The 13,008-nt window shown below is 41.3% G+C and overlaps 1 protein-coding gene across 2 annotated transcripts in view; it reads right to left on the reverse strand.

Moving 5' to 3' along the window:
• Positions 1-13,008, reverse strand: part of stab1 (stabilin 1) — a 104,827-nt gene that overhangs the window by 25,242 nt on the left and 66,577 nt on the right. For both annotated transcript variants that reach the window (XM_049591078.1, XM_049591079.1), the window contains 7 exons: positions 10,194-10,283; positions 9,855-10,001; positions 7,646-7,702; positions 7,386-7,557; positions 5,307-5,456; positions 1,089-1,193; positions 204-320 (listed from right to left, as the gene is read on the reverse strand). In XM_049591078.1, coding sequence (XP_049447035.1) covers positions 204-320; positions 1,089-1,193; positions 5,307-5,456; positions 7,386-7,557; positions 7,646-7,702; positions 9,855-10,001; positions 10,194-10,283 — 838 coding nt within the window. The remainder of the gene's footprint in view (positions 1-203; positions 321-1,088; positions 1,194-5,306; positions 5,457-7,385; positions 7,558-7,645; positions 7,703-9,854; positions 10,002-10,193; positions 10,284-13,008) is intronic.

Consider the following 13,008-nt stretch of genomic DNA (forward strand, 5'->3'; position numbering starts at 1 on the left):
TATTGTGGCTGCAAAACACTTTTAATCTTCTAATAACAAGTAAAGATATTCTTATTATTTGACATCATGTTCTGGTTAGTCTAATATGTCTTACTATTTTGCTACTTCAACTTATACAAGAATGACTGTCCTCATGCTGGCAAAAAGCTGCAGAAATTCATGTACAGCTGGTAAATCGTTGTCCTGAGCTGCAGTACACTCACGTGGCTCTGGACTGCAGAAGGTGCCGTTCCCCTGAAACCCAGATGTACACTGACAACCAACACCTGGCACACAGTCGGCCTGATCGTGGCACTCCCGGCACTCCTCTGGGATCGAGCCTGGACAGCACAGAGATGGATGATTCATCAAAGATGGAAATTAAAAAGACACACACGGCTGTAAAACTGTAAAAAGGGTTGATACAGGCAACGTGTCTGTTTGACAAGTCACAACTAGAAAGCACTCAAAGGCTCTGCAACCCTCTAAATTAATCTTAAGAAAAAATGTTGAGAAGATTTTAATCTGCATCGACGCCTCGTTAAAAATACACACACATACAATTAAGCTGATGATACCTGACAATTGTCTGGGAGTATTATTGGTTTGTATAAAGATGAATTTGGGGGGAGTCATGACCTTTGAGTTACAGCTTTTATATGATAATATGTGCACAACATGGATTTCATGTTAGAAACAGTAAAGAATCAAAAAACAAAACTTTCAAACTTGCACTAATAGTTAAAACCACTGAAAATAGTCCCCTGGAAATGAACTACTGTATTTCCTCCTACTTGAGTAACTTCTGTTAAAACTAGTGATCGAGTGTTTTTGGAAATCACTGAGTCTTTTAAGAAAAAAATGAAACTATATATTTTTGAAACATTTCTAAATATTTATATCCTCATTAGGAAAATTTGGGCTTGGAGCTGAGAGCCACTGATTAGGGAGGTCAGAGTACTGAGAGACAATTATCGTTGGTTATGGTCTTTTTATGGGATTTGATATCAATAAAAAAATACAGAATAACACATGACTTATCTTTTAAACATTCTGGACTGACATTACTCAATTGCATTCAGGTCCGAGCATGCAGGAGGGAAACTCACCAATATCGATCTGGCAGTTATCACCCTTCCATCCTGCCTCACAGACACACTGTCCAGAACCTTCAATGCCGTCATCACACCTTCCATGCCTTCCACAGCTGCAGACTGAGAGAGAGGAAAAACACAACTCAACCTTACTGATCATTTAAAATACTCTGAGAGTAGAGTTGATCTCATTGATTGTGACCACAGACAATGGTAGAGGATGAACAGCTGAAGCTCTCTGACGCTTACATAGACATGAAACTTTCTTGGTTGAATCATCTAACTACAGTGGAAGGAGTCTCCGTCTGAGTTTTCTCGACCATCGTTCATCAGATCAACTTCAAACTTGGTAGGTGTATTGCTGAGGTTTCAAAGAAGTGCAGTATCGAGCGCCAGCTCTAAAGATCTACGGTGACTATGCAGTGTATTAAAAGGGGACTCCTATTAATTGATACACTGACCAACGGCATGCTGGGTACAGCTCGCTTTCCATCGTTTGCTATAGTACATTCAACAACAGATGCAGACAGCTTCGACTTCATGGAGGCCATATTTGCACCCAAATGACACCTATATTCTAGCATTATCAGGGGATGCAACCACGTCATGGCAGGTGTACTGTTTAGAACCCAAGGAGGTGTAGCGTTGAGTGTGAAGTTGTTTGGATGAGCAGTTCTCAAGACAGTTGCAAGCAGCATTACCAGATGAACAGCTACGCTTGAATGGACACTGCACTGGTTAGAACAAAAGATAAACAACTATGTCGGAAAATTTTTGTAAAAGTCAAATACATAAAACATGAAGGAGGAAGTTAACTACAACTCCCAGAGTGCACTTTTGTAACAAACATTACAGAGCTTCAAATTCAAATTCAAATTAAAGCTGCAAGCAGCGATGAACGGGCCCTCACAGTCCACGCGCGTCAGGGCATGCTGCCGTCAGGGGGCGTGCACCTAGAAGTCTTGTCAGCTGTAATAAATAAAAAAACATAAACGTTATCTCTTACTTACATTCCCAGTATACAGGTAGGCACCCAACCCACGTATGTATTTTTCCAAAAAGTAGAAGCTGAATACATGCCCAATAGTTCAAGGTCTTCTGACTCTTAAAAGTTGACATGGTGTCTCTAGCTCAAAGTATGAGGGACAAGAAGAGGTTGAAAGTCGATGAGTTTTGAAGAGGATTTGAAGATTTTCCAATTTACTTCCATTCACACTAATTAGACTGCCACCAGAGCGCCACCTATTGGCTGATTTGCACTGAATTTTGCACAAACCCTCATCGGGCCATGGAACACAATTAGCAAAAGTGTTGTGGTGATCAGACTGTATTTGGTCAAGATATGAAAGACTGTCTGTTTTGAAAACAATGTGCAGGAATTTGTTGTTTTATATTTTGGCCGTTTTTTGGACGATCAAAATTCTTTTAATAACTTTTTGTCAGGAGGGTCCATAGATGCTTCATGCAAAGTTTGGTGTAAATCGGTCAAATCGCCTAGGAGGAGTTTGAAAAAGTACGTTTTTCATTTTTCGTGATTTAGTGAATGAAAAGTTACCGCGAAAGTGGGCGTGGCTTACACCACACAATTCAGCTGAATTCAGAGAACACGTAAATAGAAGGTTTAACAATGTGCGACATATTATGTGGGAGTTATTAGCCAAAAACGCTTTTGCATTGAAAATAGCGCCACCTGCTGGTCATTTTTGGTGTGTGAGTTACAGGGGCCAGTCTATACCACCCCTATCAATTTTATTTCCATGAGTGTTATGGTGTTGGCACAGTGCCAAATATTAAATTAGACAGCCACCAGAGCGCCACCTAGTGGCGGATTGGTAAGTCCTTTGTCAGATATCTTCAGGAGGGCATTGACAATAATTATACCAAGTTTCGTGTTAATCCGCCCAACCGATGTTGAGATATAAAATACTTCAATTTAAAGAGTGCCACCTGGTGGTCATCACCCGAAATTTTGCACAGAGCCTCAGGGGCTCATGGGGAAGTGGTAACCTGAGTTTCATGTCATTCGGATACACCAATGTGGAGATATGCAGCACTTCCTGTTTAGAACGAAATCTGCAGGAAGTTGCTATTTAATAACTTGAGTATTGTTTGGAATATCGAAATTCTTTTAATAACTTTTTGTCGGGAGGGTCCACAGATACTGTGTGCAAAGTTTCATGCCAATCGGTGAAATTGCCTGGGAGGAGTTCGAAAAAGTAGGTTTGCGACATTTCGCGAATTTGCGTAAAAAAAACGGTAGGCGGAAACGGGAGTGGCCTATACCACAAGATTCAGCACAATTCACTGAACACGTGGATATAAGGTTTTTGAATGTGTGACAAAGTATATGGGAGTTATGAGCCAAAACGCACTTTTCTTAATAATAGCGCCAGCTAGTGGTGGAAATTCAGGACGACAAAAGATTATAAAATTTTTCGGCAGGTGTGACTTATATTCCAAGTTTGGTGAGTTTTGGGGTATGTTCAGGCAGTGAAAAATGCGATCATATGGGCGGAAGAAAAAAAAAAAATCTATCTATATATATATATATCTATATATCTATGTATAAATAAATAATTGGGAGAAAAACAACTCCTGCTCAGGCCCTAATGATAAGCTGAACCCTAATGAAACATTCAGCAGTTTAAATCAGTTCAGTTTTTCATCCTGGATCAGATTGGGTCTAATTCAGTAACCATGGCAACCATTTTTTGTTCCTAACTGCAACAACGAAGTGTTCTGGATTCACCACAGCTCTGACTGTCTTCTTCTCCTGTGTTGATCAACACTGATTGATCGATCATTTAAAGAAAAACTCTGAAACATAAACAGAAGACGATCACAGCTGTTTGGTATCTTTTAACCCGGTCTGCTGGGTGACGCTGAGTGAAGACAGCTGGCACATTTGTCCTGAGATGGAAGCACATCCAGCTGTGTGATGGTTAGTGTGGAGCGTTGCTATGGTGACAGACTGCAGGAGAGCTGACGGGGGTGAGACTGTCTGCTGACCAGATTTTTTTTGGGGGGGGGGGGGATGATAAAAAAAAACCATAAATTGAGGATAAAGAAAAGTTCTCATATCCATTGTTGTCCTATAGCTGTATTCATAATTACGTGTTATGGTGTTACATCGTAGATATTGCGGCTACCTACGTAGGTTTAGTTGCGACATCGTAGCTAAGTACACATCGGGCTACTGAGTGAACAAACAGTGGTATCATATGGCGACAACAAGAACTGTCTGCTCAGCTTTGTGTGTCTGACATTGTTGACAGTAAGTACAACATGAAACAAATTAAAGAACAGTGATCCATACCTGTCCAAGCAAAAATCTCGTGAAGCAATCTCCGCTGCACATCTTCTACTCACCACTTATCAAACTGCACAGCAGTCGTCTCATATTAAGTAAGGGGCTGTTCTTTATTTATCAAAGGAGGGGGTGGCTTGGGTGGGACTCTTCAAAGCAACAAATATTTTTCCTTGAGCCTCCCTGAGTGACTGGCAGAAATGTATGACTCTCCCTCCCTCCACCATACATTAGTTATTAGATTCTTAAAACTTACCCTTTGATGTTTTCAAATTAAAAGTTAAAAGTTAAGGATGATATTCCCAAGTTACTGGGCTGGAGCCTATCCCAGCTGACATTGGGTGAGAGGCAGGGTACACCTTGGACAGGTCTCCAGACTATCACGGGACTGACACATAGAGACAGACAACCATTCACACTCACATTCACACCTACGGCCAATTTAGAGTCACCAAGTAACCTGCGTGTCTTTGGACTGTGGGAGGAAGCTGGAGCACCTGGAGAAAACCCACGCTGACACGGGGAGAACATGCAAACTTCACATAGGAAGGCTCCCCCACCCTCTTGCTGTGAGGCAACAATGCTAACCACTGCCTCACTGTGCCGCCACTTTACTTTATGTTTTGGTATTTTCTTCTGAAAGCAGGATTTCACAACCACAAAGTCTGACTTTTAATTTTGGGTTGAAATCAAAACAGTATTTTTTTTTTTTTAAATTATTTTTGGGGCTTTTTGCCTTTAATGAACAGGACAGAGTGAAATGGGGTGAGAGAGAGAGTGGAGGTTGACATGCTGCAGAGGGTTGCAAGCCAGAATCGAACCTGTGACCGCTGCAGTGAGGCATCGCCTTTGTGCATGGGGCGCTGGCGCTATCCACTAAGCTACCGACGCCCCGAAATCAAAACAGTTTACTGTTTTTGGTCTACCTGTGCAGTTGGAGCCGAAGTGGCCGGAGAAACAGAATTCGCAGGCTACTCCTCTGAAACCTTTGTGGCAAGTGCATTTTCCCGAACCACGCATACCATCGTCGCAGTCTCCATGGTTACCACAAGGAGCCTCCAGGCCACCTGGACAAACTGAAACAAACAGGGAAGGGATGGAGTCAAAAAATCAGTAAGGACAAACAGAAGAGACACCGTCACTGTGTTACAAACCAACTGCTTTTTCTCATGGCTGACATTTTGATTTGTTGAACGCAGGTGTAACCAGTGAATGCAACTAAGAATAATTAATCAAGTACTGTGCTTAAGTACAAATTTCAGGTACTTATACTTCACCTGAGTCTTTTCTTTTCCCGCCACTTTCTACTTCTACTCCACAACATTTCAAAGGAAAATATTTATTAACATATTATGGTCCCAGCTTCTTAAATGTGAAGATTTGCTGCTTTTCTTTTAATATATTTTAATAATTTAATTTATTGTTAATAATGTTTAGGTTTTGATTGTTAGTTAAACAAAACAACCATTGTGAAGGTGTCTCTTTGGGCTCTGGGTAACTGTGATGGCATTTTTCTTTATTCTCTGAGTTTTTACAAACCAAAAAATTAATCAAGTCTGAGTTCACAAAGAGGGCTGAAAAGGAGCAAGTGTGAAAACACCCTAAATGAGAACGAGCTTTTGAAATTAGGGCTCCGAGGCCCTGGAACAATCTGCCTGAGGACATAAGGATTTCTGAGTCAGTGTCTTCTAAGTCTATCCTAACAACGTACTATCTGAAAGCATATCTTGATTCTATCTGAGCTGTGTTTTATTGCTATCTTCATTCATTCATCTTCTAACCGCTTCATCCTCTTGAGGGTCGCGGGGGGGCTGGAGCCTATCCCAGCTAACATCGGGCGAGAGGCAGGGTACACCCTGGACAGGTCGCCAGACTATCACAGGGTTGACACATAGAGACAGACAACCACTCACGCTCACATTCACACCTACGGACAATTTAGAGTTATCAATTAACCTAGTCCCCAATCTCCATGTCTTTGGACTGTGGGAGGAAGCCGGAGTGCCCGGAGAGAACCCACACTGACACGCGGAGAACATGCAAGCTCCGCACAGAAGGGCTCCCGCACCCGGGATCGAACCGGCAACCCTCTTGCTGTGAGGCGACAGTGCTAACCACCACACCACCGTGCCGCCCTTTATTGCTACCTTATTGATTTTAATTCTTGTTTATTATCTTGATTTTTAGTTTTGGCCTTCTTGTATTTTATGTTACTTTGGTGACATTTTTTTTTTAAGATTTTAGTTTGTTTCATTCTTCTTGTGTTTTAAATGTGTCTAGTTTTATTGTAAAGCCCTTTATAAGTGTGTTTTGAAAGATGCTATATGAATAAAGTTAATTATTGATAAAGTCTGTAAAAGCCAACCACAGAATCACTCTCGTTCAGCGTTCAGAGGGAATTCTTCTGTATGAGTTTATAGATTGTTTTTTAGGAGAATCTTGCATAATATAATCTCTAAGTAAATGTCAAAAGTTAAATCAAACTGCAACACAAAACCAACCAGGAGAGTTGTTTCTGGAAGTAAACACTTAAACTCATTGTCAATCTTACAACTGCCTTCAGTCAGCATTTGTAAAAGGCAGGTAATAACCAAGCAGCAAAAAATACAACAGCACTTTGGCCCACAGAAGAAAATCTGCTCAAGGCCAGATATCCATAAAATCAGCACAGTGGATGATTTTGATTGTACGTACGTCTCGGTCTTTCTTACTGCAGCACCATGAAGACAAAATTCCCTCATGCACATATTTAAATCCAACATGCAGACTGCCATGAAAAATCATGATCCCATTCCTTTCCTCCAGAGGATGAAACTGAGATTTGCATAACATGTCTTCAGTACCTCCCTCAGCACATTCTTTACATCTGTAGCTCAACAAACAATAAGGCTCTAAGGATGAACACTGGAGTCTCTTAGAGGACACAAGTTTCTCTACAGACCTCTGTGGGCTGGATGAGATGAATGTCTCACCACAGCAGCATCTTCCCAATGTGCCTTCCTTACCTTGACAGTCTCGGCCGTAGTGGTTTTTGCAGCACTTTTGGACCCAGGAAGGAAACTGACAAACTCTCTTACAGCCCATCCGGCTAAACTGCTCTTCCAAGTCAGTATACCATGGTGAGTAGCGACGTCCATACCTGGAGGACCTGAAGTTCAAACAACGCTCTGTCTTTCCCTGGAAGAAGGCAGGACTGACATTTATCTCTACAGAGTTTATGTGTTGTACAAGCTGATAATGTTCAGAATTTTTTAGCAGATCTTACCGTGTCAATGTGTCTGTAGGGGCAGGGTGGAAGGGCGTGGCAGCTTCCACAGCGCCCCTGAGACATTTTAGACAGAGAGTAGTGGTGTTATACTTGAAACAGTGACACCAGCAAGGGTGCTAGGAAATGGATGCTGAGGGTGCTGCACCCTATTGACAATGGGTGGAACAACAGAGTCTGTAAATTGTTGGCTATATAGCCCTTACTAATAGGCATCTGTTTTAAATTTTGAACAGTATATAAGGGGACAGAAAAAACTGAAAAATATGTTTAAATATGTACATTTAATTAAGTCCTCCTTTCTGATGTGACGTCATTACATCAATTTAAAGTGCGACGGTCACGATGAGCTGAACTTGGGAGGATATTTGTTGTAGTGGAATCTAAACAATATGGTGGACAGGCTGTAAATGACCAGGAAACTGCCAGGACAGTTGTTCTGGAGCTGCTCTTTAGATCCATAAAGTCAGTGGTAACAATTAGAGTCCCAACATTTTAATAGCGTGCTGCTATTTTTGCTGCCACCTGTCTTTAAGAGGCTATAGAGGGCTGAGTTTTAAAGTTAGAGTTATGATACTGGTATCACGTTTATCGTGACTGATTGAACTGTGGTTTTATTGTTTGTACTGTTAAGCACTCTGTGTACGCATACTATGAAGGGTGCGATATATATAAAAGTTTACGTATTGACTTACTAAAGAATCCAGTGATGCCAACCATGTTATGGTTTTCAGGAAGGGGGCTAAATAATGTTCCTAATTTAGACTAAATTTTGGCGAGGGAAAAACAGCATGGCTATTTTCACAGAGGTCCCTTGATCTCCCACCTCAAGATATCCAAATGAAAGTTGGTTCTGTGGGTACCAATGCATCTCCCTTCACAGACATGTCCCATTTATATTAGTCCCATACAGTTGCGGGCACAATCTATGCACTTTTTTGCATGCTTTGTTTATTAGAGATTCACAACTACAAAAAATGACACACACTACTGAGCTGCATCTCAAATTAATCTTAAGGTTTCCAGCTATTAGGTGATATACTCCACTTCTATGTGGCACACACTGTTGACCTGCCATCTCAATGAAATTTTAAACCTGCGATAAAAAGTGAGATTAAATAGCGATCAACTACCTAAATTCAGGGATTGATTGCCATTAAAAAATGAATCGTTTGTCGGCCCTAATAAAATGTATTGGACACAGGAGACTTCCATTGCTCGGGCAAAGTTTTATGGTTAATGATGGTGACGACAAAAAGTGCATGTACGATTTTCCCAGGGGAAGTGAGTGGCTTCAGCGAAGAGACAACTGGATGTCCATCCGACACTATTCAGAATGAATAATTAGAATGATTAGTTTTCCTGTACCGCTAGCTCCTGTGTAAGCATGTGCACATAAATATTATGCAGCACACCTGAGCGAAAATATGTTCCTGCGCGCATGGGTTGTGGTAATAATAGTAGTAGGTAGTGGCTATCTTAAGGCCCAGTCACACCAAGAGTATTTTGTTTTTTGGTAACATAAGAGCTACTAGCAGGATTAGTTGGGGAATTATGGTAGCTGGCAAGCTAACCGCTAACATGCTAATGCTGGTCAGTCACAGTAGTTCTCAAAATTTAACATAATTTTATTCAAAGAAGAGTTACTAAGGTGGGAAAAATGTAACTGAACAAACTTGTTACCTCAGCTAACTTTGTACTGCGACAGACAAGCGACAATAGCTTCCTCTATTTTGGACTCACTGGGTTTTTGTTACCCCACAGGTCAGCCGTGTCAACACAGCATGCTCTCAGTCAAAGGCACAAATCCAGCGGTTTCATTGAAATGATAATGAAACTTCTCTGTGTTAAGCAGTAAGAGTGGCAGATCTGACACTACAAATAGTATCACTAGTTTGTCGCCAATCTAGTGGCACAATATGTATCAGCTTGTTTGTCTTCTGTAGTTTCTGTAGTTTTTTAGCTCATATTGTCACCAAACATTTGACTGTGTCTTAGCTTTGGTTTAAAGATTGTGCTGCTAGAACTAGAAGAAAAAAAAAATACAAAATATGTCCTGATCTCAACAGGCTACCCAAGTAAAACAGAGTAAAATGGAAACTAGTTGCACAAGATGTAAGAAAATAATAACAATTACTAGTATTAACATTTGTATTGTGAGTATTAAAGCTGTAGTAATATTAAAAGTAATGGTATTAGCACTACTTACAGAAGTGGTTTTGTTCTCCAGATTGTCGCAGAGCGCTCCCAGGCCAGGTGGCTCCAGTAACTGGTCGATGCCATAGGCTAGGCCCTCCTTGAAGTTCAGGTAACGCTCCACTATCCTGGCTGCGTTATCATTAATCAATACAGCCCCCTGAACACTCACGAGCACACACAGACAAACACACACACACAAAATCAATACCTTTTTAAAACAGTCTACCACAGAGCACAGGACAGAATAAAATAAAACAGAAAACATAAGTTTTATAACAACAGCATGTGTCTGTGTCTGTGTGTGTGTGTGTGTGTGTGTGAGTGTTTGTTTGTGTTTGTGTTTTCTTACCACCATGGTCTTGTCACAGCTGTACTTGATGGTGGATCCATGCATGGTGCGGAAGGTTGTGTATGTATCCGGCTGACTGATACCCATCACCTACTCACACACAAACAAACAAGAAACAAACAAGAAAATAACATTAATCTGTTTCTAGAGTTACAACAGACCCTCCCTCCACCAGCTCGTCATCCTAAACCTCCTCCTTTTAAAGAACTTTGCAGTTTGGGATTTTGGATGTTCATGTTAGATGACCTTTCTTCTGCAACCACCCTCAGGACAAACATTATATTCCAGCTCTATTGCTGGTAAGCATGGAAGCAGTGGGAATCATTTTCAGCCCAGGAGTTAAACAGACTGATCCACCACAGATAGCAGTGGTCAGGAGGAGGAGGTGGGGTGTTATTATGGGCAGGGGCCGACTTGTTGTATAGGCAAACGCAACGGTTTTAAACACTATTTTTAATCTGTGTGTGTTTAATACAACGACACACAGCTCTATCAGTGTCTTGTAAAAGTTTAAAAACAATTGTGAGGTTAAACAACAAAACCTTGTACACAAAGATTTATTTCTCAACTGAAAATGAACTAAAACAGCATTTTAGTTCCTTAAAAAAATTAATTTGACTCTGAATCACACATCTGTGACTTCAAGACAGTCTTGACAAACACTTAAAGGGAAATTTCGGTTTATTTCAACCCGTCGCCTATCGTCCTAAATTTGTTTCAAGTGACTAGTGACATAAAAATAATAGTTAGCATGTTAACCGTTAGCCTAGATACAGCCGGGGCACATTAGTAGGATCAGACCTGTTAAAACGTAAGTGAACGGGCAACCTTCTAGTGCAAAGTTAGTCCACTAAACAAGCTTTTTTCCCACAAAAACTGCCTCATATTGTTAGGATAAATGTCAGAGAACATATAGCAAATGACATGTAAACGTGTTGTCTTACTTTATCGGTGTGCTGCCATGTTTGTTTATCCCTCTAGCTCTGCTTTCCAAAGCGCAGCCGAAATATTGCGAGAACAAGCAGCTATCTCATAGCGTGCCTGAACAAGCAGCAACAGCTGGAAGGCAGAACCGGACAGTAGCCTGAAAAGTTCATTCATTTATTTTATGAAAGATTTATAGAATAATGGCTGACTTTTTGCCAGACTTCGACTTTGTGGAGGAGGAATTTGATTTTGCAGAGTTAGATGGCCGCCCTTATTTATTTGAGCCAGAATACACTGACGAAGAGCTTCGTGAAATTGAAGAATGGAGGAGGAGGAGAGAGAGAGAGGCGCAACAGGTAGAGGACGAGAGGGGAGGAATGGCTGCTGCAAGGCTGCGTAGCTCTGGAGATTGGTGGTGTACCTGTGAATGCTGTGCCCCAGTGCCCACAGAAGAGGAATGCCTTTGTTGCAAGGAATGGGACCGGTTGCAGCCTTATTTTCAAGGTCTGGATGTGACCGAGGACGAGACACCTCCACCTGGAGTAGTATCTAGAGCTGGTGAGATATATTTCGGCTACGCTTTGGAAAGCAGAGCTAATGGTAAACAAACATGGCAGCACACCGGTAACGTAAGACAACATGTTTACATGTCGTTTTCTATATGTTCTCTGACATTTATCCTAACGATATGAGGTGGTCTTTGTGGAAAAAAAGCTTGTTTAGTGGACTAACTTTGCATTTGAAGTATGCCTGTTCACTCACGTTTCAACAGGTCTGACGCTATTATGTGCCCCGGCTGTATCTAGGCTAACGGCTAACATGCTAACTATTATTTCTATGTCACTAGTCACTTGAAACAAATTTAGGATGATAAGAGACAGGTTGAAATAAACCGAAATTTCCCTTTAAGCCCCGTTTCCACCGAGCAGTACAGTTCAGTTCAATTCAGTTCAGTATGCTTTTTTTCCATTTCTACTGTGAAAAGTTGTGGATGGTACCAATGGAACCGTTCGGTACCATCCTCATTTTTGGTCCCCGCTCTGTTGGGGTACCTAGCACACAGATCTGGTACTAAAAGGTGGAGCTGTGAACACTGCAGTCTGTTGATTGGTCAGTAGAGGACAGTCACTCTGCTCAGGGCTGAGTTGTGGCTGGTTTTGAGGCTCATGTAACCACTGTTCATACTGTGGAGAGTTTTATTTGTTAACTCTAACTATAAAAATAAACAATGTTTTGCTGCCTCTCACAGCAGCTGGAGTCTGAGAAAAAATAACTTCACTGGGCCGACTGCTGGCAACTTTTAAGGTGGAATGTTAACTTGTAATGTTACTCAATGCATGAGCTGCCAACGTGAATCCATCAACACAGCTTAAATTTCACTTTAACAACTTTGGCCGTGACTTTAGTTTTTATATGACATACACTTTCAGTAATGAGTGGATCTTCAAGCGTTTATTTATATTAATTACGGCCGGATTATGTGAACTGCATCATATTCGAATCCTCACTCGCAGAAAAAAATATTGTCATGGAGCGCCATTTTTGTGGGCAACACTAAACCCTGAGAAGGACTTAATGCACAAACCCTCTATTTTTAAATATCCCATGGAGAGAGACTCTCACTGCAGCCTGTTCTATTTTGTTCTGAAAATGTCGGCGTGCAGTCTCGTTCTGTGGATGATAAACGAGGTGCAGACTTTCATCGGTGTCTCCGGTAGTGAGGAAGTACAGTGAGTGGTGGACGGAGCAGTGAGTGACAACAACCCCGCCCACATTTAAGAGGACTGTTTGTGGTGGAAACGCTGAGCAGACCTAGGGTCTAGGTACCATGTCTAAAGGGTTACTTTTGGTTAGTATTTTGTGGAAACGGGGCTTTAATGATCAGAGA

The sequence above is a fragment of the Epinephelus fuscoguttatus genome, linkage group LG1, assembly GCF_011397635.1.
Source record: "Epinephelus fuscoguttatus linkage group LG1, E.fuscoguttatus.final_Chr_v1".
Taxonomy (NCBI): Eukaryota; Metazoa; Chordata; class Actinopteri; order Perciformes; family Serranidae; genus Epinephelus; species Epinephelus fuscoguttatus.